Genomic DNA, 25,785 nt, shown 5'->3' with positions numbered 1-25,785 from the left:
CTTAGGTCTGACACCAGAAGCACAACCCACAAAAAGGAAAAAATAAACTACATCAAAATTTAAAACCTTCATGTTGCAGATAATATAATCAGGAAAGTGAAAAGGCAGCCCACAGAAGAAGATATTCGCAAGTAATATATCTGGTTAAGGGACTGGTGTTCAGAATATATAAAGAAATCCTACTACTTAATAATAAATAGGCAAATAATTTTAAAAATGGGCAAAAGTCTTGGATATTTCTTCAAACAAAATAGGGCATTGTGCTACGTGAAATAAGTCAGAGAGAGAACGACAAATTTATCTTAGGAACTCACTTATTATATGGAATCTAAAAACAAAACAAAAAGCCTGGCCTGCTGGCATGGCTCAGTGGTTGAGTGTCAGCCCATGAACTAGGAGGTCACAGTTCAATTCCTGGTCAGGGCACATGCCCGGGTTGTGGGCTCGATCCCCAGGGTGGGACATGCAGGAGGCAGCTCATTAATGTTTCTCTCTCATCACCGATGTTTCTCTCTCCCTCTGTGAAATCAATAAAAATATACTTTTAAATTGCTTTAGTTAGCAACATACAGGGAGATTTCACATAAACATCTGGATTTCCTGACTCTGAAATAATTATAACAGCTGTTGCCACACAGCCACACCCGGATGGAGCCATCAAATGCCCTCTTCAGACAGCGTGTGTGCCCTCGCCACGTGTACATCTGCCCACGCCACTCCTTCCTGTTATCTGCCTGCGTTTCTATTCGCTTTCCTGCTGTCACGCACCCGTCCTGGGCTCCACGACCACTGGTGAAGCATGGCTCACAGGCTGGAGCTGGAGGGAATCTCGGAATTCTGTGTCTACAAAACCTGAGACAGAAAACGAGGCAGGACTTGCTCATGGTCCCGCAGCTCCACGAAGAGTGACGGGCTGCTTCTGAGTTTCTCCGTCCGTCAGTACCAACCACGCGCCTTCCAACCACAGGAGCCTTCCTGGTGGACCAAGAGCTTTATTGTTGGGTGAAAAGTGCCTGCTCACAGGTTCTGTGCTGCAGTTCTCCGTTTCCGATTACTGACCCCACCTGCCTGGTCCTGGGCTCTCTTCCATTTTAGCAAGATGACCCCGAGGCAGGGAGACTTCCCACAGGCTTTCCCAGAAGGTGGCCCAGTATCAGAAAATACACTTCCGTTTCCAGTAAAAGCCCTGAGCAGCTGGGGTCCTTCAACTCCTCACTTGGCTCTTCTGGAGTCTGTCCCATGGGAGAAGTTAGCCACGTCCATTCAACAAAGGGAAGAATTCAGGGCCAGTGCACACTGTCTAGCAGTCTCCCTGGAGCTCCCAGGGGCCCGGGCGTCTCCCCAGAGCCCAGGTGTCTCCCCTGAGCTCCCAGGGGTCCGGGCGTCTCCCATGGGCCCAGGTGTCTCCCCTGAGCTCCCAGGAGTCCGGGCGTCTCCCCAGAGCCCAGGTGTCTCCTCTGAGCTCCCAGGGGCCCGGGCGTCTCCCAGGGGCCCAGGTGTCTCCCCTGAGCTCCCAGGGGCCCGGGCGTCTCCCCAGAGCCCAGGTGTCTCCTCTGAGCTCCCAGGGGCCCGGGCGTCTCCCAGGGGCCCAGGTGTCTCCCCTGAGCTCCCAGAGGCTCAGCTTTGTTGCTCGTCTGGATCCTGACTCGGCAGCTCTAAGCCCAGGCGGCTCAGAGAGCGTACGAAGTAGCGAGGGAGCCTGCAGACCAGGCTGAGCTCCTCGGTCCTGGACCCCAGGGCAGGCAGGACGAGCTGGCGGGCATGCAGGTGCAGAGGGAGGTGGCGGGCCTTCGACTGTGGCAGCCCCAGCTTCCGCAGAGTGCCGGCAGACAGCTTCTGCACAGAGAACAGACGCCTCGTGAGAGCGGCGCCAGCAACAGTGCACCCTTGACCCAATGCAGGTCAGCAGCCTGGCACTGGAAGCCGGGACAGGAGCACCCCCGGGAGAGGCAGCGTGGCAGCCTGCCGCAGAAGCACCAACAGGAAGGGCTGGGGACCCAGGTAGGAGCACCCGCCACAGCAGGGAGACCCGAACGGCCAGTTCTCTGCCCTCCACGGAATGGGCTGGGCACCAGGACAAGCAGCAGCAGGAAAGGTGACTATGAGCCTTCAGAGAGCCTCCTCTCCCCACGCCTCCTAACAAAACCGGAGACCTGCCTGGCCGGCGTGGCTCAGGGGCTGAGCGTCGACCTATGAACCAAGAGGTCACGGTCCAATTCCCGGTCGGGGCATATGACCGGGTTGCAAGCTTGATCTCCGGTGTGGGGTGTGGGGGAGACAGCCAATCAATGATTCTCTCTCATCGTTGATGTTTCTATCTCTCTCTCCCTCTTCCTTCCTCTCTGAAACCATTAAAAATATATATTGTTTCTAAAAAACCCCAAATCTGAGACAAATCACGCAGCAGCAAGGTTTGCTGAGGCGGTGAGGGCATGAGGGCAGCAGCGGGCTGCTCCTGTTCTCCCTACGCCGGTAACTGGTGCTGCCGCGTCTGGCGCCCCTGGGTACGTCCTGCTGTGACTCACTAGGGGTTTCGCATGGGGAGGCCCAAGTTCTGCCCCACAGTCGGCTACATTTCGGGTCAAACCCATGTTACCTGGGGGGCCAACTTATTCCAGTCCGAGTACTTGTGATCGCCAAGGATGGGGCAATCCAATCCAAAAGACAGGTGAACACGAAGCTGATGTTTTACTCCTTTAAGAAAAAGAGAGAGAAGACTCGTGAGTGGCGACAGAAACGGTGCCACTGGCAGCATCTGCTTCTAATCCATTAACTCAAAGCACAGTAAGCTGGCAAAGCCCTAACTACATTCACGTATAAAGAACAATATAACAACCTATAAGCTATTAGGGGGTAAACATTATAAATACTGTTACACCCCCAATTTCCCCTCCCTGTCACAGTCCCCTTTCCACCACAGATAGCCATTAGCATCAACCTGGTGCCTATCTCTGCCATGCTGGGTTTTCAAAAAATAATTTTATTATATAACACAATAGTATTGTCTTACTTTTTTTTTATTGTGGCAAAATATATATAACATACAAGTTACCATTTGAACACTTTTAAGTATACAGCGTAGTGGCCGTAAGTATATTCACACTGTTGTACGACCAGCACTACCATCCATCTCAGAAATTTTGCATCATCCTGAACTGCAACTGTACCCATTAAACACTAGCTCCCCATCTCCTCCTCCCTCCAGCCCCTGGAACCACCATGCCTCTATTAGGTTGACTACTCTAGTATCTCATATCACTGGAATCTATATATATATGAGCCTAAGCAACTGTTACGACTGGTCGGCCGATAGCTATGACGCGCATTGATCACCAGGGGACAGACGCTCAATGCAGGAGCTGCCCCCTGGTGATCAGTGCGCTCCCATAGCCAACCTCCTGCAGCCGGCCAACCTCCCACGATCCCTCCCCCGAGCCGGCTGCCCCAATCAGGACTGGGAGAGATGGCCCCAATTGGCCCCAATTGCCGGCCAGGCTGAGGGACCCCACCTGTGCACAAATTTGTGCACCAGGCATCTAGTCATACAATATTTGTCCTTTTGTGCCTGGCTTATTTCACTCAGCACATTGCCTTCAAGGTCCCTCCTTGTTGCAGCACATATCAGCATTTCCTTCCTTTTTAGGGCTGTATAATATTCCACTGCGTGGATATACCACACTGTTCATCCATTCATCTGTCAGTGGACATCTGGGATGCTTTCATTTTGGCTACTGTGAATAGTGCTGCTAGGAACACTGGTGTTCAAGCATCTTTTTGAATCCCTGCTTTCAATTCTTTTGGCTGCGTACCCAGGGGTAGAATTGCTGGATCACATGGTAATTCTATGCTTAATTTTTTTGAGGAGCCACTTGGCGCTGGTTTAAATAAGTGTAAACAAACTACTTATGTCTCGTTGCTACCTACTGTTGTTGCTTTTTGTTGTGTTTTTTAATATGTATTTTTATTGATTTCCGAGAGGAAGAGACAGAAACATCATTGACGAGAGAAAATCACTGATCGGCTGCCTCCTGCACTGGGGATCGAACCCACAACCCAGGTTTGTGCCCTGACCGGGAATCGAACCCTGATCTCCTGGTTCATAGGTCGATGCTCAACCACTGAGCCACGCCGGCCGGACAGCTACCTACTGTTTTTAACTATTATCTCTCCTGGAGCTCCCAGCCTCTCCAACAAGTCAGCTGCAATTCCACCCCCACAATACCAGCTGCTCAGAAGGGCAGAGCCCAGCAGCACTGGGAACCCTGCAGACAGCGGCGCCTCCCACCGTGGAGTGGCAGCACCCTCACCAGTAACAGGATGGAGCTCCAACAGGGCGGAGGAGACGGTGCTGCTCAGCACCTGGTACTGCGTCACAGCCACGTGCGCGCTCCGGCTGGTCCGCATTCTCACCATCTTCCCATTGTCCATGCGGTAGCTCGGGGACAGCGTCATCTGAAGCCACAGAAATCCAGATGTGATTTCAACGGACAAGCAGAAAACCTGTCCTCCCGGGAGGCGGCTCACCCACCTTGTGGTGCTGCTGCTGCCCTTGCACCTCCTTCTCCACGATGGGGATATCCACGACGCCTGCTGCGGGCACGGGGACGCGCACGGTGATGGCCCTGGGGGGACACAAGAGTGGGCGAGGCATTCCTTGGATTTGGCTGCTTGGAGGTCTGCACAGCGGGCCTGCTGTGGTCCGTGCCTAAGATCAGAGGGGCCCAAACCATCTCTTGGTAGAGGGCTTGGCCTGAGAGCTTGATACTCTTCTTACAGCATAGCTCTTTTCCTCCTCAAGGGACGTATGTTCACTGTAGAATATATGGGAGGGGAAACAGAAAAATATGATACCGATAACATGGTCTTTCATGCCAGCCTTTCAAAACGAGTATGTACAGTTTCAAGTAAAATCAGTGTGGTTTTCGTATCCTCTTTTTTGTAAATAAGAAAAGGTGGTAAGTTCTGATCGCATATGAAACAAATAAATGAGCTGAACGAAAAACTCGCAGGCCCATTCCTGCCCTCTTTGCCAGGCAGATAAGACAGAGAGGAACTGTGCGCAAAGAAGTCCCGGAAACCACAGCCACAACTCAGTAAGTCCTCCCGATCAGTCTGTCGGAGGCCTCTCCCTGCCACGTCACGGCCACGGCCACGCCACGGCCACGGTCACAGTCCGACAGAGGGCTATTTAATCTGTCCTGACGCTCAAGCCTCCTCCAGGGCAATCACAGGAGCCCCCTGGTTCTAGGTGGCCTACCCCAGAGTCACTGACCAAGGGGGCAAAGCCCACTCAGACACAACATTTCACATCCTGGACGCCCATGTCAGGCTGACAGCCGTCGGGGCGGCTGTGACACCTGGCATCCTACTTAAGCCTGAGTTGTAACTACCAGAGCATCCTTCCTGATGACCTAACATCACTGCTCAAAAACGCCCAATCGGTGAGTATTCCCCGAATGCGAACAGGCCCTGATTCAGACAGGTACTAATTCTATGCAGAGGAACAAGACAGAAGTCCCTGCTCCCAAGGAATTCACAGTCTAGTAAGAAGAATCAAACAAGTAGCTATAATATAACAAGCTGCTATCGGCAAAAGCTAGCCAATGGTTCCTATGTTCTACTTGCAACTTCTACTTCCTGCACCTTCTGGGCTACCTTCCCAGCTCTATCTGCCACCACTCACCACCCGACTGGACTGTATGCCTCACTCCTTTGTGCCTGCCATTCCCACAATCTACAACACCTTTCTTCACCTTGTTGATCAAATCCTATTCATTCATCAAGACCCAATTAATTGATTTCAACTCTTCTGTGAAGCCTATTACTGAGAATGGTTACCCATTCTGAACTTTCATGGGCGATTTTCACAAATAATATAGCAATTTTTTATAGACTTTTATTTTGATTATTTGCATACATAATAATAGTCTTGGTTTTCCATCTTTCAGCTTTTCCTATGAGCTCAGCACTGTGTTAAACACTTCACATGCATTACCTCACCCAAAAAGAATATCTACAAATCAAGTAGAAAATAATAAACAACCCAACAGAAAGTGAGCAAAAGAAATAAAGTCTGTTTACAGAAAGGGAAACTCAAAATAGACAATAAACTCGAAAGACAGACAATAGGGTGGTGAAGGCCTGGGGAGGGGTGGGGGCTGGGTGGACGGGGCCCAAGTGGGGGAAAATGGGGGGGGTTTCTGTAATACTGCCAACAATAAAAAAAAGTACACAGGCAAACTGAAAATAAAACACCTTTTTAAAAAAAATTTTGTTTTTTACCCATCTGAGTGGGAATCCTTTTAAAAACGCTTTGGTCAGACATGAGAGGAGGTGAACACTCACCCCTGGGGGAGAGAGTGAAAGCTGACAAACCCATTTTGGAGAGCAATTGGGATAGTTAAGCATTCAAATTTAAACTGTATGTACCTTCCCCTCAGCAATTCCATTTCTAGGAATTTGTCCTGAAGATATACTCACATATTCTCCGCAAAAGGTCTGGAAAGTGGGATATTACCTAAACATCTGCAATGAGGAAATGATGGCATGTCCACACCATGGCATACGATAGAGCCATAGAGGAGCCAGGTCTAAAAGCACAAAACGCTCTCCAAGATACACTGTCCCCGTGAGAAGGGCGGGATGCAAGCAATGCGAAATGCGCTGCCGCGCAGTCACACGCTTCTCCATGCCCCGTGACCTCGGGAAGTCCGTTCAGGACTCTAGCGATAGAGACTGCCTCTGGAAAAGGAAGCCGAGGAGATGGGGGACAGGAGTAGCTTTCATGTTTGCTCCTGTATCTTTCTTCTATTAAAAACGAGGTAACCCTGTATGCACTAACATGGAAGGATCCCCAAGACACAGAGTTAAGTGGGAAAAGAAAGTACAATGTACGTCGTACAATGTCATATACACATGCGCACATACGTGTGTGTGTGTGTGTGTGTAGATACACATACATACATACTGTATATGCTACATACATACACATAAATATGTTGACACAGGACGGGAGGAATAAAAAGCAAACTGCCCCAAGGGAAGGGACAGAAAATGACAGAGAGGATGGATTCTCCGGGAGTTTTTGGCTTTATTTTTGTCATTTGACTATTTGACCGCAGAAATCGTGTATTACTTGTATAAATTAATTTTCAATGGTCTTCACATATAGCCATTATTAGGAGCGACTACTCTATCAGAGCACTAAGTCTGCTTCCTACACCTTCCCAATGCCTACAGGTCCTAGCACACTGCCTCCTGTTAACAGGACTGGCCGCTGTACGAATGCATGACTAGAAGGGATGCCTTCACGTCCACCGCCTCTACCGCTATCAGCGGGCTCCATACCAGTACTTCTTCACCACCTGACGGGTTCTAAACAGCTCTTGGACCTGGTGTGCCACCTCCTTGTCCCGAGCCAACACCATGACGCCTGTAGTTTCCTTGTCCAGCCGGTGGCACAGATGCAGGGGCTCTGCCTTGTGGCCATGAAGCACCTTGGCCAGGGTAGGGAGGACATCACTGATGCAGAGCTTGACCCCAGGGCCACCTACGATGGGAAAAGACAGAGGTTTGAGTGGCCAGGAAAAGATCTCACCAAAGAACTCTGCTTGGGAAAGAAAGCCCTTACTGGATTCACTGTCAACGCTTCCCAGGGCCTTATCTAGGGACTCCCAACATCCTTATGCCAAGGAGCTTGCTAGAAAGGAACCTCAGGCCCCCAGCCCAGACTATCCATCAAAATCTGCATTTTGCTCTAACCGGTTTGGCTCAGTGGATAGAGCGTCGGCCTGCAGACTGAAAGGTCCCAGGTTCGATTCCAGTCAAGGGCATGTACCTTAGTTGCGGGCACATCCCCAGAAGAGGGTGTGCAGGAGGCAGCTGATCGATGTTTCTCTCTCATTGATGTTTCTAACTCTCTATCCCTCTCCCTTCCTCTCTGTAAAAAATCAATAAAATAAAAAAGTTGTTTTAAAAAATCTGCAATTTAACAAGATGTCCAGCCCTAGCTGGTTTGGCTCAGTGGACAGACTGTAGGCCTGCAGACTGAAGGGTCCCAGGTTTGATTCCGGTCAAGGGCACATGCCTGGGTTGCGACTTGGTCTCCAGTGGGAGGCCTGCAGGAGGCAACCAATCGATGACTCTCTCATCATTGATGTTTCTATGTCTCTCTCTCTCTCCCTTCCTCTCTGAAATCAATACAAAATATATTCTTTTTTAAAAAATAAAAGATGTCCAAGTAACTCCTATGGATATTAAACTTTGAGAAGTACTACCCTAGAGCATGGATAGGGCTTTCTCCGCAGATACAAATATTCTTTAATCCCCTTATGTACTATACATGCACTCACACTAAAATCGGCAACTAAAACGAGGAGGCCTGATCGTTTACTATATAAACAAAGGCTGGAGAATTTGCTAAGCTGAGTGAGAAATGTAAGACCCTGAGGCCCTCCTGAAGCATCACAGGAGAGCTGAGAGTTGCTGGGGTGAGACATGCTTAGGTTGCACTCTCTGTTCTCTCCTAACTACCATGAGCTTGGACAGGTTGCTTCATCTTTCTAACTTTCAGTCTTCTCATCTACAAAATGTAAATGTCCGTATTATAATTATCTCATGGGAGTTGAGAAGACAAGAAACTACCGTGAAAGTCAACAGAGAAAAATTTCCACACGAAGCACTTGGCAAGGTTTAATTCCTTCCCTTCATGTACAACCTTCTCCATACCTTCCAGAAAGCATTCTTCTAAATAAAAGATGCCTCCCCCGCTCCCCCCCGCAAGCGCATTCTTTTTCCATCTTTCCTGACTCACTCCAGTTGTCAGACACATTCAACATTTACTCAAAAGCATTTGCGTGTCCATGAAGTTCTAGGTCCCCTGGGGTTTTGTTTTGTGGGGTATTCTCTCTCTCTCTCTCCATATAATTTTTTCTTATATGTTATTTCCTCTCACCCAGTTTTGGTGGAAAATAACCTGAAGACAAGAATCACACGGCCTTTATATTCTTCTACACAATCCCTGTGGAGGTCTGCCCAGGGATTCCACAAATCACTGCTGACTGCCAGATGTTTGGAAGCTGTCTTATTGATCTGTTTCCTCAATAGGGCCTTATATATGGTAGGACAGTACTCCATGAACATTTAAATTATTTTGAATGCAAGGGTGCTTCGAGCCCCCCGGAAGTGATGTCTGAGTGTTGCCCCTAATTGTAGCAGAGAGCAGCAGCGGCCTCCCTCCCTTTCCCACGCGGTCCTTACCATGCACAGGGAGACCATAGGGCTTATTGATGACCACGAGGTCCTTGTCCTGGTGGACAATCCCTCGGCTCAGGGCCTTAGCGAGCACGTTGGGGTGGACTCGTTGCAGCTGCTGAGTGAACCGCACTAGTTCGTGCACTCTCCGCTGGACAGGGTTTTTGAGCTCCTACGGGGAGAGAGAAAGCGACGGGAAATGCCTGATGGGGAAGACCTTCAAGAAGCCTGGGTGGGCATCTGGGCAGGGAGGGCATCCCTGAACCTTTGCAGTAAGACTCGCGCCTTCCCCCAGTAAATTGAGAGCGGGGCTGCTTAGCGCCGAGCCCGCAGGAGCCAAAGACCAGCGCACAGGAAGGCACCGCACGCTGCAGACCGCTCCCTCCGCTTTCTCCCCATTCTCCCCCACCGACCAGGTCCTTTCCTTGCATTCTCTCAGAGGACCCTCGCCCGCCGGGGGAACCAGAGCGCACTGCCTCTTGGGAATTGTAGTCTTTCCCTCCGGACTCACCGGCTCCTTCTTCGCCTTTTGTTCCTGTTTCTGGGCTCGGAGCTTCTCCGCTAACCGTTGGGCGTCCAGGGGCTTAGAGGCAGCAGCAGCGGCGGTACAAAATGGCTTTGGGACCAGACAGAGGAGACTGCCCCCACCCCGCCCGGAACCCCGAACCCGGAGGCGCAGCACGCCCCAGCTGGGCGCCGCCATCTTGCCGAGGAGGGCGGGGCGAGTCGAGACCCCCCGGACTAGGGAGGCGGGCTGCGCGGGTCACGTGGGGCGGAGGGGGCGGGGAAACCTGGGCCGAGTCACGTGAGCGTGCACGCCGAGCGCTCCTGCGCCGCCCCGGCCGTTAACTGCAGTTAGAGCAGCGGGCGCCGGGAGAGGAGGACGCGGTGAGTACGCGGGGCAGCCCGGCCGGGTGTCTGGGCAATGCCGGCTCCCCGAGCGTTCACTTCGCGTCGCAGGATCTTTGTCTCGGAGAGCACTGCCCCGGGAGGCCGTTTCTCCCCGCGGGAGGCGATACCACGCCAACCCTGTCCGCCTCCGCGGAGCGATGCTCCCAGACGCTCTCCCCGGAGCCTCCCGAGGCGCCGGCTCGTCCGTCCTGGCAACCGCGTCCGCGGGGCTCCGGGGGCGCGTCCTGGCCCCGACCGTCCATCTTCCTTAACCGCTCGACCCGCGGAGATGCCCGGCCGTGCCTGTCACCTCCCGGCTCGCAGCCTCTTTGTCATACGGAGTAGCCGGTTCTCTCCCTGGGATGATGCGGGAAGCCCTCGCGTAAACCCTGGGGCCCCAGACGGGTGAACCCCTGGCGTTTCTTCTGTCCTCCCTCGGGAATGCATCTCTCGCAGCCTCCTCTCCCCCTGCCCTTTCGCTGCTCCTTCCGAAGGAGAGGCTGAGACTGGCCCCTTTCCGTTCCCTTCCTTTTTTTTCTTTCTTTCTTCTTCCATATTTCGCAACCGCCCCAAACCCTCTTCTCTCCCGGTCTTCCCGAGGTGTAATGTTGGGGTTCTCGTGCCCAAACTGGAAGCGACTTCCTCGGACTTGGCTGCGGGGGTGGCCGGGAAGATGGACAGGGGGCGGGGGCGGGGAGGGCGAAGTGAGAAATCACACGGTGGGACCCACCTGCCGCTGCGGGGGGGCGGGGGGGGGCGAAGGCCGGGGGGGATGCGCCCCGGCGACCGAGGGAGGAGGGAGCGGTGTGTGGAGGTTGCTCAGGGTGGAGGCCGCCCGAGGAGTCGGGGTGGGTCGTGGAATGGGGCTCGCGCCCTACCTACCTCCCTTCCCACCCCCCCCCCAAAAAAGGGGGATTGGCAGAAGGGAGCCCCGCGGAGCTAGACATAAACCTGAGCAGGTGAGTGGGGCCAGGCTGTGGGCGGCGTGAAGTTAGGAGTTTGAGCGGGATGTGGTGAGTGGGGAGGGTTCGGAGCTTCTGGAGCCGGCGAGGGGCTCGTGCACGGGGAATCCCAGGAACGAGGCTGGCCCGCGCCCCGGGACGGACGGGAAGGGAAAGGGAGATCGGCGGGGAGACCCTCGTGCTGCTCCACGTGCTCAAAGACCTCGGCGGCCTTTTCTCCCTGCGCCGTCCTGTCCTCTGCGTTTGAGTGGGTGTTGAGCTGTCCAAGCCATCAGATGGCCGGTTGGGAGAGCCCTAGCCGGTTTGGCTCAGTGGATGGAGCGCCGGCCTGCGGACCGAAGGGTCCCAGGTTCGATTCCGGTCAGGGGCATGTGCCTTAGTTGCTGGCACATCCCCAGGAGGGAGTGTGCAGGAGGCAGCTGATTGATGTTTCTCTCAACTCTCTATCCCTCTCCCTTCCTCTCTGTAAAAAAAATCAATAAAATATATTAAAAAAAAAAAGATGTACCATTGGCCGCTGCTGCTGAACTGTGAGCCCCTTAAGGACTCTCGTTTTTTATTCCCACATCTGGCACAGGGCAACCTGGAAGGTTCATTAGATGAAGTGCATCAGAGACATGTGTGGGGTGTTTTCTGAACATTTTGATTTGTCTTCGTTCTGTCATTTTTTTTTTTTTTTTGACCTAAAGAATGGAGGTAGGAGTAACTATCTGTAAAGAGTAGGAAAGAAGATTGTGTGTGTGTGTGTGTGTGTGTTTCTGTAATAAATAAGACAGGGGATTGGGATTGAAATGCAAAGAATTACCAGGGAGTTTGGGAAGCAACTTCCCTCTTTCCTTCTGCCCACCCCATCCCCTCTGCAAATTCACAGGGAAGACATGACCTGTGAAAGTGGAGACGTTCCACCCTACAAGAATGATTATGTTTTACTGATACGCTCCAGACCCAAGTTCTAATTTCACTGAAAGGTTGCACATCACATGTTACTTAGGTACATGAAGACTACCCCCCCCCCCACTCTGAAACTTGGACATCAGGACTTTAATTCACATCACTATGTTAATTACAATGACCGTTTGGGGTATAGGACTTTTATGGTTTTGTGGGGGCTGGGAAAAACTATTTCTACCATAATTTGTCCTTGATGGCATTGAAGAAATGATACCTGTTCTTGCAGAATTGGCCTTCTGTGGCAGGAAACAAAATGAAGCTCCAACTCAGATGTCATTGCTGGTGACACAGAGCTTGTGTTCTTGGGTTTCAGGTTAACCCAAGACAGCACTGTAGCACCCAAGAATAAAACACTGTTCACTTTTTTCTGGAGAAGGAACTTCTAGATTTTTGTTGTTGAAACGTCATAAGAAAACTTTGAAGAATTCAATGTCCTTGTTTTGCTTGTTATCAGTCTTAGCCTATACGGGTATAGAAGTTACAACTTCCCTAATGTTTCTCCTATGAGTCTAGGCATTTGGTGATTTAAAGTAGAGTTGCTAAGTGCATAAGAATTTATGCAAATATGATGTCTATCTTTTGTTTTTTAAAGCTATTTTGCCTCCTTCCTCAATCAGCTGATCCTGCCTTAGGCAGTTTATTTGTTCCACTTCTGTAGCAATCTCACATTCTGTTTTTGGTTGACTCATCTGGACTGTTTTCTCAGTACAAGGAAGAAAATTCTATTTGTGGTGTTTTCATTCTTATAGAGTTCAAAGGTGGCATATTTACATTTTTAAATTTTATTTATTGGGGTAACATTGGTTAATAAGTTTCAGATGTACAACTTTTTTTTAAAAAAAAAAGCATTGGCGTTTATTGATTTTTCTTTTTAAGAAATATATATTTCTTTATTGATTTCAGAGAGGAAGGGAAGAGAGAGATAGAAACATCAATGATGAGAGAGAATCATTGATTGGCTGCCTCCTGCACACCCCACACTGGGGATGGAGCCCGCAACCCAGGCATGTGCCCTTGGCCGGAATTGAACCTGGGACCCTTCAGTCCGCAGGCCGATGCTCCATCCACTGAGCCAAGCCAGCTAGGGCAATTTTTCTTTTTTTAAGAGAGAGGAAGGGGGAGAGAGAAAGACATTGATTTGTTGTTTCACTTATTGCTACATTCATTGGTTGCTTCTTGTATGTGCCCTGGCCAGAGATCAAACCTGAAACCTGGGCGCATCCGGATGATGCTGCATCCAATTGAGCTACCTGGCTGTGGCAGGTGTACCACTTTTTAATATGACATCTGTGGACTCGTTTATGTGCTCATCACTCGAAGTCTAGTCTCCTTGCATCACCATATATTTGTCCTCCTTTATCCTCTTTCTCTCTGGCAACCACGACTTACAGATTTTGCTATATCATAATATATCAAGTGCCCCCAAAATAACAATATAAAGAACTTAATACATTTTTAAGGATGTTTCCTGATCTGCAAAAACAAAGCTACCTTTTTATTTCACAGATATAAGGACTACTAATAAAGGAAGTTGTGTTTAAATACCACAAATTTAAGTAATTAGTGGCATAAGGTTTAAATGCTGGCTTCTCAAACATTGATTTGCTAGTTGCATATTAACCAGCAATTCAGTTTCCCCTAAGGAGCAGGAAGTACTTGGACATTGTTTTATGGTTTTAGAGAGAGTCAAAGAAGCAATTAGCGGGAGCTCTGGAGGTGTCCTAGAACGTGCATTTGTTGGGCCCAGCTGGTGTGGCTCTGTTGAACGTTCACCTTTGAACCAGGAGGTCACCATCTGATTCCCAGTCAGGGCACATGCCCGGGTTGCAGGCTCAATCCCCAGGACTGGGCGTGCAGGAGGCAGCAGATCAATGATTCTCTCTCATCATTGATTTTTCTATCTCCCTTTCTCTCTGAAATCAATAAAAATTCTATATAATAAAAGCATAGCATGCAGATTGTCCCCTCAACCAGAGTTCTTCCAGGAGTTCGACCAGGGGGCGGGCTGGTCAGAAGAAGGGACGGAGGCCCCAGCCAGCAGCTACTAGAGACCCTACCAGTGCACAAATTTCGTGCACTGGGCCTCTAGTATATCACTAAAAAAATAAAAATAAAAAGTACTCTTGGGAGCCAGAGATCTGGGAATTGGCACCAGTTCAGCTGCTTGTGAGCTTAAATAATTGGGACTTCAGTTTTTTGTCTTTTAAAAGGAGATCCTTATAGCTCTAAGCTTCATTCTATAAAGTTTTTCCACTAACATTTAAGTAATTCTCTTTCTTAACAAGTGGAATTTATTTCAGACTTATCTTGAGTACATTTAGCATTGGCATAGAGAACCATGATTGCTCTTTACCCCAGAATTTAAACTTATGCCAGTGAGCTAACATTTATATTTGGAGGTTACTTTATTGAGGGTTGTTGGAATACACCTTAAGATTTCCTAAGTGGGGCATGACAGAGGGAGTGCAGACAGAAAAAAAAAAAGTTAGAGCCCTGGCCTGGTAACTGTTGGTTACAGCATCGTTCTGATATGCCAAGGTTGTGGGTTCGATCCCTAGTCAGGGCACATACAATGAATGCATAAATCAGTGGAACAACAAATCAATGTCTCTCTATCTTTCTCTCCCCCAAAATAATTAATTAAAAGAATATTAGAAATCAATAGTATAGACCTATACCATGGCTGTTAGTGCTTTTTTCTATACCAGCATTTTAAAGAAATTCTGTTGTACTGATTCTGTTACCCCTACATATTTTTAATCTTTTGAGTGATGATCAAAGCAGGTCTGGCTTAAACCAGTACTTCCTAAACTTTTTCATATCATGACACATGTGGAAATAATTGTTGCTTCAAAAAGGAAAACTGGAGGCAGCCCACAGAAGACAGCTGGCCTGGAAGCGGTGGCTGTGCCCAGTCCCCACATGACCAACCTCAGCCTGTTTCTTCATAGGAGCAATGGCATTAATAATCTGTATCTAGTAAGATTGCTTTGACGAGCCACGAGATAAATATACATGGTGTCCTCAAAGTATTAATAGCATTTCATGATTATAAGTTAAAATAAGATCATTACATTAGAGAATTTTCAAGACCGTAAAGAGCTGTGTATTTTATGGCATTTATATAAATGAAGATGACCAAAGTATCTTATGGGAAAAGGAATATACACTGGAAGGGTGAATGTGGAGACCATGTTTCCAGAACATGAACAGTGGCTACTCACCAAGTACACAGTCAAAAGCCAGAGGATATCAGGATCCCTAGAGAAATTCAAGAAGGTATTTGCAACATATAGTTGCCTAAGTTGAATAAACCTATTCTTTGATTACTTGAAAATTTAAACAGGAAATTATAGATGTGGATTGTTGTGATTTCCTTGCTTATGATAGGAACATGCTCTGTTGGCTCTAAGGATCCTGTTAATTTAATGAAGATAATTTCCAGTAGCTGGTACAAGGAGAGCTGAGCTGTAAGCTGATTTAGAAAACCAGATCCACACTGAGTTTACTGGTCCCAGTGTTAGCTAAGACTGTGCTGTGGTACCAAGCAAACAGAAGCTCCTTCTCCAGAAAAAGGGTTTTTTTTTAGGCACTGTAGTGTGTATTTGGGATTAACCTTCTTGTCAGCATTTTCCCAACTTGCTTGATGGTAAGACTCACCTGAGGTACTTTTACCAGTAAATGTACAGAGCACTCCTCTAGAAATGTTGAATCTGTAGATTCTGAGTTGGCCCAGGGATCAGTTTCCCCTGGTCTTTCCTGCCTAGTTAGTCCTCACCCGAGGATATTTTTCCATTGACTCTTAGAGAGAGTGGAAGGGAGAGGGAAGGATACAGAGAGAAATATCGATGTGAGAGACACCTTGATTGATTGAGTGCTTCCTGTACGCGCCAGGGATCGAGCCTGCAACCTAGGTATGTGCCCTCGACGGGAATCAAACCCAGGACCCGTCAGTCCCCAGGCCGATGTTCTGTCCACTGAGCCAAATTGGCTAGGGCTTTCCCTTTTTTAAAATTTTTTATCAAAGTAATTCAGTATATGGTTTAAAGTCAGATAGTATTAAAAGACTTACAGTGAGGGGAAACAAAAACCATGCCCTCCGTTTTCCTCACCTCATAGCCTCATTTCTTAGGGACAACCACTCAATTATTCCCTTCTTTCTGCGGGTGTTACCCTCATGTTTCACAGTCATCTGCTATGTTATTATGTCTCGTCTTTCCCTCCGATGTTTGGCTTTTTGATTGCTGGCTGTGGTAGATTAGGGCTTCCTTCTTCCGCTCGCCCATTTCCCTACCTTTCCACATCCTCCACCCCTGTCACAACTGTGTTGTAATTTTTGATTAAAACAAGCAGTTTTCTGTGTTCACACAACTCTGCCAAATATCATCAACCATTGAGGCAGGTGACCCATCTCAGCTCTGCTCTTCCTTGTGTTTAGGTTTACCTTTGCCTGCTTTTCTCGCATCTCGACTGTTGCTGTTTTCCCAGCACTGCAACCTATTTGTCAACTTATCAGTAACATTTCCTGTGAGCTGAGATGTATCACTTCCACTTTTATTTTATTTTATTGGAACAACAAATCGATGTCTCTGTATCTCCTCCTCCTCCTCCTCTACTCTTTTCTGTCAGGAACTACTACTGCCCAGATACAGTTCGGGAACTGCCCTTCACTCTCCTGGGCTGGCACCAGGCTGTTCCATTTCTTGGCATACACCCTTATTTACTAAGAAGTACGAGTATTTGAGTAACTTTATCTTGCCCACAGACTTGCTTGATTGTTTGTAAGTGTTATAGAATTCTAGGTGGGAAACGATTTTCCCTCCGAATTTTAAAGGAATTATGTACCGCCTGGTATCTGTAATTGCTCGAGAGGCACAGGGATTCAGATCCTTTTTATGTGACCTTATTTTGTTGGTTTGTTGTTGTTTTCTCCCTCGCTGGAATTTGGGCGTATTCTGTCTATCCCTGGTGCTAGGGACTATCATGATGCTGTACCAAGGGGTAGTCTTGCCTCATTTACTGTTCTGGGTACTCAGTGGATCCTGTCATTCTTAGAAATGTGTGTGCTTCAGTTCTGGGACATTTTCTTCTATTATTTCTCTGATTTTTCATCCCACATTTTCTTTTTCTTTGATCCTTTTTCATAATAACTATTTTTATTACATGGATATGATAGCTTCAAAGATAACCCATTACAGTGTTTTAGTTTTCTGCTCTGCATTGGAGCAGGTTTGAGTGTCAACCCTAAAGTAAAGGCAGAGCCTTATATGTGGCGAGAACTTAGTGCTTTGTCACAGTGTTATAGGCCACATTAAGTTACGTCGATGGGGACTGGGGAGGGCCTGGCCTCTGCTCACTCCAGGTGCTCTTGCTCCTTCCCTGTCCTGTGTGTGTTTCCCGCACTGCCTGCATGGACCCGTTTCTTTTCCATTCTGGGAGGATAGGTCTGGTCCCTTGGGCCCAGGCTGCCAGCCCCTGTTGCTGCTCCTTGTGGTCTCACCCTTGGTCTTTTACTTGCCTCCTTCGTTCTTTTTTAAGAAAGTGTGTTAGTAGGTCTCCCTAACCTGTTTTGCTCTCACCTATTTTTTCCCCTCAATTATTTTTAAACTAGAGGCCTGATGCACGAAATTCGTGCAAGAGTAGGTCTTCCTTCCCTCCAGCTGCCAGCACTGGCTTTCCTCAAAGCCCCGGCTTTGTCCGGACCATCAGGTCTAATTAGCATATTACGCTTCTATTATTATTGATGGTCACTTTTTAAGACTGGTGCTACCTGTTCAGCAAAGCAAGATTTATGTATTTATTTATTTATTTTTGGGGCTTTCAGAGTCTTGTGTCAGGTCTAAACAATGCTTTCATCTCTCAGTTCATTTACCGATCAAAGAGAATATTTTTCAGTTTTTATTTTTTAAAATACCCTGAAAAGAATGTCAAACTAAGTAAAGGTTTCCAGCTTAAATTAACCACTTTCCTAAATTTCCTTTGGTCCAACATTCTCCTGCTCGTCAAGGGACTGGTGGAATTGATACAGGGAATGTGCTTACAAGTACAAGTGCATTGCTAAAGTACCCGACAGTCTTTCAAAGTCAGTAAGTATTTGTGTTGGTGCTTGAAACAGAAAGAGGGAAATAACCACCTGTAACCCTCTCACCCAGAGATTATTTCTGCCCTGCGGAGGCCTATGAAATACATGATAAGGAACTGGTTGCTGAGCTGTTTTTGACCTTTAAGTCTGAAGTCCTATCTTGAAGTCCCTTTGCATGCGAGGCGCTGTGTAGCTGAAACGTCTGAGACACAGCAGAGATCCGAGCTGAAGGTACAGATTTGGGGGTCGTTAGCATTTAGTTGGTATTTGGATCATTTGGAGTAGATGGGGTGGGCAGGGGAGGGAATGTGTAAAGTGAAGAGATTGGAGTGCCTAAAGTAGACTGGACTCTCAGCATGTAAGGGATGGGCAGAGGAAGAAGAGCTTTCACTAGAGGGATGGGAAGAAAACCAGGAAAACAGAATCCAGATGAGATGAGGATGAATTAAATGTCAGATGCTTCCAACAGGTGTAAAGGAAGATAAGTACTAAGGATTTCATTGAATTTTGTCGTAAAGGTGTCTGTCTCCCATAACGCTTTCCTTGATCTTCCTCAAGCAAAACTGTTATTCTCCTCTGTACCTCATACATACATGTTAAACTTAGCACAAATATGCAATAAGTATTTGGTTATAAATTCTATTTCCCCTAAAAGGTAGAGACTTTTTAAGAGTATGGGCCTTATGGGTATGGTCTTACAGTCTTAGTCATCTTTGGTGAGACAGTATTGCATTATGTCTTCACAACATGGACTCAAGTGAGCATCCTATGCCTACTGTATAATAGCTGTGTGATCTTTAGCAAGGCACTTAACATCTCCATGCTTGGATTCTAATATCTGTGATATGAGATGGTAATAGTATCTACTTCAGAGAAGAATGAACATTTGTAAAGTACAGGAAACAGTGCCTGCCTCATTAGAAATGTTAAATGGTGTTTGGTGGGTATGGTAATAGGAGTATTCTTAACACAGTGTCTGACATTTAACAGATTCTTGAGCATGAAACTCAACAACTTGTTGGGACTAATACACTTCCTGTCATTTTACTCTACAAGCATATATGGAATATAATGGCCAGGCCATAGAGAAATTACAGAATAGAAATGAACTGAGTTAAATGCATGCAGCTGTTTTATAAAACAAATCTGTGGACTTTCCACAAAATACTTTGTGAAATTAGTTTCTTTTCATGTAGTTGGGAAGGAGAAAGCAAAAAGTTAAGACTGCTCCAAAGCAGATGAGAATTTTTATGTGTAGAGATAAAAAGCCTTAAGTAGGTTAAGTGGTGACTGGAAGTCACAGCATGTATTTGTTTGACTTAAAAAGAAACAATACTACAACGTCATCCATTTATCCTGGTTCTTTTCATTCCTTAAAAAAATTTCTAGTACAGCCCTAGCTGGTTTGGCTCGGTGGATAGAGCATCAGCCTGCAGACTGAAGGGTCCCAGGTTCAATTCCGGTCAAGGGCATATGCCTGGGTTTCGGGCTCCATCCCCATTAGGGGGCGTGCAGAAGGCAGCCAATCAGTGATTCTCTCTCATCATTGATGTTTCTAGTTTCTATCTCTCTCTCTCCCTCTCCCTTCCTCTTTGAGGTCAATAAAAATATATTAACAAAAAATAAAAAATAATATTTAAAAAATTTTTCTAGTACAGTTAACAGACAATATTATATTAGTTTCAGGTGTACAACATAACGATGAAACATTTATGTAGTTTACAAAGTGATCACCCTGATCGGTCTAATACCCATTAGACACCACACATAGTTATCACAACAGTATCAGCTATATTCCCTATGCTGTACTTTGCATCTGTAGTGATTTTTGTAGCTGGCAATCTGTACTTTAATCCCTTCACCTTTTTCACCCGTCCCTCCAACCTTGCTCTCACCTGGCAACCATCAATTTATTCTCTGTATCAGTTTGTTCCTGTTTTGTTTATTATTTAGCCTCCACGTTTTGTGTGTTTTTCAGTTTTTTTTCTTGTAATTTGTAGTTTATACCATTGTGGTTGGAGAAGATGTTTCATGTGACTTTAATCTTTTTAAATTTATTGAGACTTGTTTTGTGGTCTAATTTGTGGCCTATCCTGGAAAATGTTCTATGTGCACTTGACAAGGATGTATATTCTGCTGCTTTGAAAAATGTCAATTAGATCTGTCTTATGTGTCCTTCAAGCCCTCTGTTTCCTTATTGATTTTCTATCAGTTGATCTAGCCATTCATTGGTTTTCTGTTCAGCTGGCTAAGGGCTCCCAGGGTGTTTGTTGTGTGGGATGTGTGTGCCCTCCTGTTGTAGTTGATCCTTGATTGCTGTTGCCACATCAGAGGGGAAGTTGACCCTCAAGCTGACCGGCTGTCTGGTGGCCATGGCTACAGTGAAGCTGTTGTGTAGGGGCTGAACCTATAAAGAGGAGTCACGTTAGTGGGGCTCTAGTGCCAGTCATGTCTGCTCGGGTGTGGCAGTTCTGGAGCTGGTTGGGTGGTGGTCTGGTGTGGTCTGAAGCTGGCCACCATCTGTATTGGGCCTGGGGCCTCTTGGAAGAAGCTCTGGTGCAAGCCAAGGTTAGCCGCCACTGTGTCTGGCTTGGGGCTGCCTAGTAGGATCTGGAAAGTGATCTGCAGTTGGTTGCCCTTAGTCTGAGCTTGGAGAAGCTTGGCAGAGGCCGTGCTGTGAAATGAGGCCAGCTGCCACAAGGTGCAGGCTTGGGACCATTTGGTGGGCCCCACGATATGAGCTAGGCCAACTGCCACTTGTATTAGGGTTGTGACTGCTTAGTTACTAGTAAAGCTACATTCCAAGCCAAGACTGGTCACTGTTTATGCCAGGATTGTGGCCACCTGATGTTAGTGCAAGTAGAGACCTATCACCTTTTGTGCTACTGAACTCAAGTTCCCCCGTTGGGGTGTTCTATTCAGGAACCAGCCGTGGTTGTCCTTAGGTAGTTTATTTACTAGCAGCAAGTAAAGAAGATGGGATTCACACCCAAAGCTCTGTCTGCTGAAGGAAGGCTTAGCCATTGCTGGTATACACCAGCTGGTTAATTTCTTCTTTGCAGTTGGCTGTACCCAGCTTATAGTAGTTGAGTTCCACGTGGGATCCACATTGGACTAATGGACTTTAATGAACTGAATGCTGAACTGAACCCGCTACAGCATGGAAGGGAAGCTCTGGGCACTGGCCTTGCTTTTGGCTCTACTAGAACCCCAGCTGCCCCTCTTTCAGGACTGGCTTAAGGGAAATGGTACTTTACAACCCGAGGAATGTAATTCCACGCAAATGAAGCCGTTTTCCACATCTCGTTTTCCCATGGGAATCTTAGAAAATTCATTTTCTCAAAATATCTTTAAGAGCCAACTCACACCCACAAGTGATAGAGAAGTCTGGCCCACTAATTCCTCCGGCAACAATACTACTGGATATATAAAAAATATTTCTTTTTTCTTTTCTTTCTTTTTTTTTTTTTTTTTAGTATTTTAAAAATCTCCTTTCTTAGCAGCATGTGTTATTGTTTTTGGGATATGCCTTCTCAAAAGTTTCACGGGAGGGAAAGCAGGGGCAAGGAAGTTCTCATTATTTACATGGTAAAATTGTCACCAAGTTCTAATTCAAATCAGATTTTAATTCAGTGTCCCATTATTTCTTCTGAAACAGTTTTGTTTTCCTAAACACGATGTGTTACTTTGGTTTTATGATTAAAATCACCAATATAAGTACATCTGAGCCCTTGAGCCTGGAATAATGGGAAGTTTGTTTTATACGCGGTTAGGAAGGCTGCAGTCCAAATGATAGAACAGAATTGATGAGCTACCTGAGTAAAGTAGCTTATGTGTTACTTGTCCATGCGCTTGTTGGATGCTCTTTTATAGACATTATACTTTTCCTTCCTCCCTTCCTGTAAAAACCAGATGGATTGGAATTAGTCCAAATGCCCCCATTTGATTTCTTCCAAGTCAGAGGATGACTATCTTTCCCCCTTAGAAAATGAAGTTAACCCTTTTCTATGTTTAGGCTAGAGAAATAGCCAGTCTTTTTCCTGTCACTGTTCTGTTTGTTAAAATAGATGTGGGGGAAGGAGGCTTCTAAAACAAGAAATGTACCGCTTTCTTAAGCTAATCATTTTTGTTCATTTGTTTGTTTTTAATCCTCACCTGAGGATATTTTTTCCATTGATTTCTAGAGAGAGAATGGAAGGAAGGGAAGAAGGGGAGAAAGAGAGAGAAACACCAAAATGAGAGCGAGACATCTGTTGGTTGCCTCCCACATTCATCCCCGTTGGGGCTGGGGAACATGCAGCTGAGGTGCGTGCCCTTGACCAGGAATTGAACCCACAATTCTTCGGCCCACTGGCTGACATTCTAACCACTGAACAAACTGGCCAGGGCTAAGTAGTCATTTTTTGCCTTTTACTTCCAGGCAAAAATGCCATTATTAGCACTTTTTTCTCCCTGTCTATTTATTGCATCCACCCATATGCCAACGTGAATTTTTCTGAGTTCCTTCTGGCCTCCTGGTTGAGCTGAATACTACATACTGGAAGCAGTGGGAGAGATACTGTACATAGATCAGCCACGGGGAGAGATACATGGATCAGCTCAGGAACTTAGTCTGGGAGACCTCACTCTGATTCTTAAATGGAAAAAGGCATCAGGTTTTACCATCTTAGCTGGCACCAAGATACCACAAAAGCAAGAGCTACTGGCCGCCTTTGATATGTCAAATCCCCAAGTCCTCTAGTTTGTACAACTGGCCTTTCATTCATAGGCCAGTCCCTTTTCTCTTGTCCTTTTTTCTTGTTTATTAATGGGTTTTTCCCAGGACACTTGCCTTGATTTTTCCCTTTTCCATCTACCAGATACAAACATTGTATTTCCTGCCGATCTGACAGGTTTTAAAGTATGTGTCCTCTCTTACATGAAAACTTACATCTTAAAAAACATGTCAGTGAGGTTGCTGTCACTTTTCTCAGCATTTACCCAGAATCTGACTATCATTTTGCTGAAATCTATTGGCCTTGAAGGATTTCTCAGTGCTTAGCAGTAATTGGAGTAATGAAGACATTGCCAGAGGTAACTCTAATAGTGATCACATAGAGAAATTAATGTGTGAACTAGTTGATGCATATTAGGAATTCCCAATTAGCTTGGCAGCTCTTTTGCAGTAACTGCATATTTAGGGTAAAATGCTAAAACAGATTTACCCCCCTAAAGAAGTACTCTAGAAGGAATAAGATATGCTTCATGCTTAGATGCCACTGGGGCGTACATGCGAGATTGTATCATGTGAGACACCCTTTAGGCTGAAGAAATGATGATAACCTGTTAGAAAACAGAATGACTATATGATCAGATACAATGTGGGCATATTATAGTACTTCTCATTCAGTCCCTAAATAAGAGGACCCAAAACATTTTAGTAACAGCTTGTCAGGAGCTGTTAGCCATATTTATTCCTTTAAATTAATGTGGGTGAAGTGGACCTTCAGAACACTTGACTGTGTAAAAAGAAAAAAGCTTAGTGTTCAGGTATATATACCAAGAATTGACCACCAACAATCCAGTAAAGCCCGGCCAGCATGGCTCAGTGGTTGAGCATCGACCTGTGAACCAGGAGGCCATGGTTCGATTCCCAGTCGGGGCATATGCCCAGGTTGTGGGCTCGATCCCTAGTGTAGAGCGTGTGGGAGGTGACCGATTAATGATTCTTTCTCATCATTGTCGTTTCTATCTCTCTCTCCCTCTTCCTTTCTCTCTGAAATCAATAAAAATATATTTAAAAAGAATCCAGCAAAAATGATCTTGCATATTTTCCAGGAGAAAATGGTAGGACGCATCTAGGGTTCTAGTAGGTGAGTGGTGCTGGAGGTAGTAGCAAATAGTGCTTGTCACCAGAAGAAGGTGCCTGGTCATGTAGCGGCTATTCAGCATTACACAGGATTATTTCAAATAAATCTGCTTCCCAGAATGTCAGAGCTTCCTTATTTGATAGTTTGGGCTGCAAATTAAAAATGAAAAGCTGAGAGGCTAATACTTGAAAGAATGCTTTTAGGTGGTAAGAGTGTGGTTAAGAGTATGGCCTTGGGAGGTAGACAGACCACCTTGGTTTGAATTATGACTCCCAGCCTTTCTATGCCTTAGTTTTCTCATCTCTGAAATAGGATAATAAGAGTACTTCATAAGGTTATGGAGATTACATGAGTTAATATTTATAATTACTGCGTGGCATGTGGAAAGTACTATATTAGAAGAGTTTGTAAATAAAACTGGTTTAATAGCTAAATTGAGCATTTAATTCTGAAAATGTATGTCTTCAAAACTGAATAAACATTAAATTACTTTCCTTTATACTTTATTTTCATCTTTCTCAATTCATGGTATTTTTGACATGGGTGTAATTTGTTCAGACAATGAGTTTACAGAATGATATTTAAGGAAGGAACATAAGCACATACACTTTTCATTGTGTGCTTTTAAAAATCTCTCTGATGGGTTGTCCTGTATCTGGTAGAAATAATCACTTTTCTTCCAGTACTTCTCCAATCTAGAACATAGACTTTAGCGTAGGGATGGAAATATTTAAATGGCAGTCAATTCCTGACTGTTGGTGTTAGCAGACTGGGAGGCTGTGTAATAAATGATGTGTACACTTAAAAGGAGGGAAGATGACATAAATGTAGGGTGCTTAGTGTGTGCTCTACATTTAGCAAAAGTTGAATTGTAGAAAATTTGATATCACTTAGGTGTTTCCTGTTTGCCTTATCATGAGAATCCCCTGAAGGCCCTGGCTGGTGTGGCTTATTTGGTCTGGTGTCCTATGCACCGAAAGGTTGCTGGTCCCATTCCCAGTCTGGGCACATGCCTGGGTTTCATGCTTAATCCCCAATAACAGGGTGTGTAGGAGGCAACCAATCTGTGTTTGCTCTCACAGCAATGTTTCTCTTTCTCTCTCCCTCTCCCTTCCTCTCTCTCTAAAAATCAGTAAAAAGAATCCCCCCCAGAGATTCTGGTTCAGTAATTTGGGATTGGAGTCTGTGAACACACATAGTCTTTAAAATTAACAGACTATTTTTTTAAAATTTTTTTTATTGATTTTGGAGAGAAATAGAAACATCGATGAGAGAGAAACATCAAACATCAATCGGCTGCCTCCTGCACACCCCCTACCAGGGATCGAGCCCAAAACCTGGGCACGTGCCCTGACCCGGAATCAGACCAGCGACCTCTTGGTGCATGGGTCAGTGCTCAACCACTGAGCCACACCGACCGGGATAACAGACTTTTTAGGACCATGTATGTACTTTTAACAAGCATCTCAGATGATTATTAAGTTAAGGCAAGATTCATTGACTTAAGTAATTCAACTGTCTTCTCTGAGCCCCACCTTTCTCACTAACAGAATCAGAGATTTGACTAAGACAGTTTGCATCCTTAACTCACTTCTGTGATTTTGTATTTCCTATTTTCCTAATGATTTATGATATCAAAGGAGAATTCCATTATGTGTGATGAATATGGGGTGAGGAACTGAGCCTTGTACTTAACAGAAAAATTAAATCAGTGAACTTTTAAAAATGTTTTCACGTAAAATCTTTCTAACAAGACATTAAACACAAAGTAATTACTAGTAATTCCATTCTTTCTAAA

General features: G+C 46.1%; 2 protein-coding genes across 4 annotated transcripts in view; one reads left to right on the top strand and one right to left on the bottom strand.

Annotated features, from left to right (window-relative positions):
* Positions 1–976: 976 nt before the first annotated feature.
* Positions 977–9,991, bottom strand: RPUSD4 (RNA pseudouridine synthase D4). Its single transcript, XM_036354258.1, is given in 8 exon segments — positions 977–1,629; positions 1,631–1,836; positions 2,597–2,694; positions 4,308–4,452; positions 4,529–4,622; positions 7,348–7,549; positions 9,259–9,424; positions 9,764–9,991. Coding segments are annotated over 8 exon segments (1,452 nt in total). The 5' UTR covers positions 9,956–9,991; the 3' UTR covers positions 977–1,280.
* A 51-nt stretch (positions 9,992–10,042) lies between these two features.
* The window catches only part of FAM118B (family with sequence similarity 118 member B), a 37,191-nt gene continuing 21,448 nt past the window's right edge, over positions 10,043–25,785 (top strand). The window contains exons 1-2 of one of the 3 annotated variants that reach the window (XM_036354262.1): positions 10,116–10,140; positions 18,209–18,369. The gene's annotated coding sequence lies outside the window, so the exon portion shown is untranslated. Of the gene's footprint in view, positions 10,141–10,161; positions 10,478–18,208; positions 18,370–25,785 lie in introns of those variants that run through there. The other 2 variants (XM_036354261.1, XM_036354263.1) reach the window with 2 other exon arrangements.

The sequence above is a fragment of the Myotis myotis genome, unplaced genomic scaffold (genome assembly GCF_014108235.1).
Source record: "Myotis myotis isolate mMyoMyo1 unplaced genomic scaffold, mMyoMyo1.p scaffold_m19_p_20, whole genome shotgun sequence".
NCBI lineage: Eukaryota > Metazoa > Chordata > Mammalia > Chiroptera > Vespertilionidae > Myotis > Myotis myotis.
The sequence above is the reverse complement of the archived record's forward strand: the minus strand, read 5'-3'. Positions and strand labels throughout refer to the sequence as shown.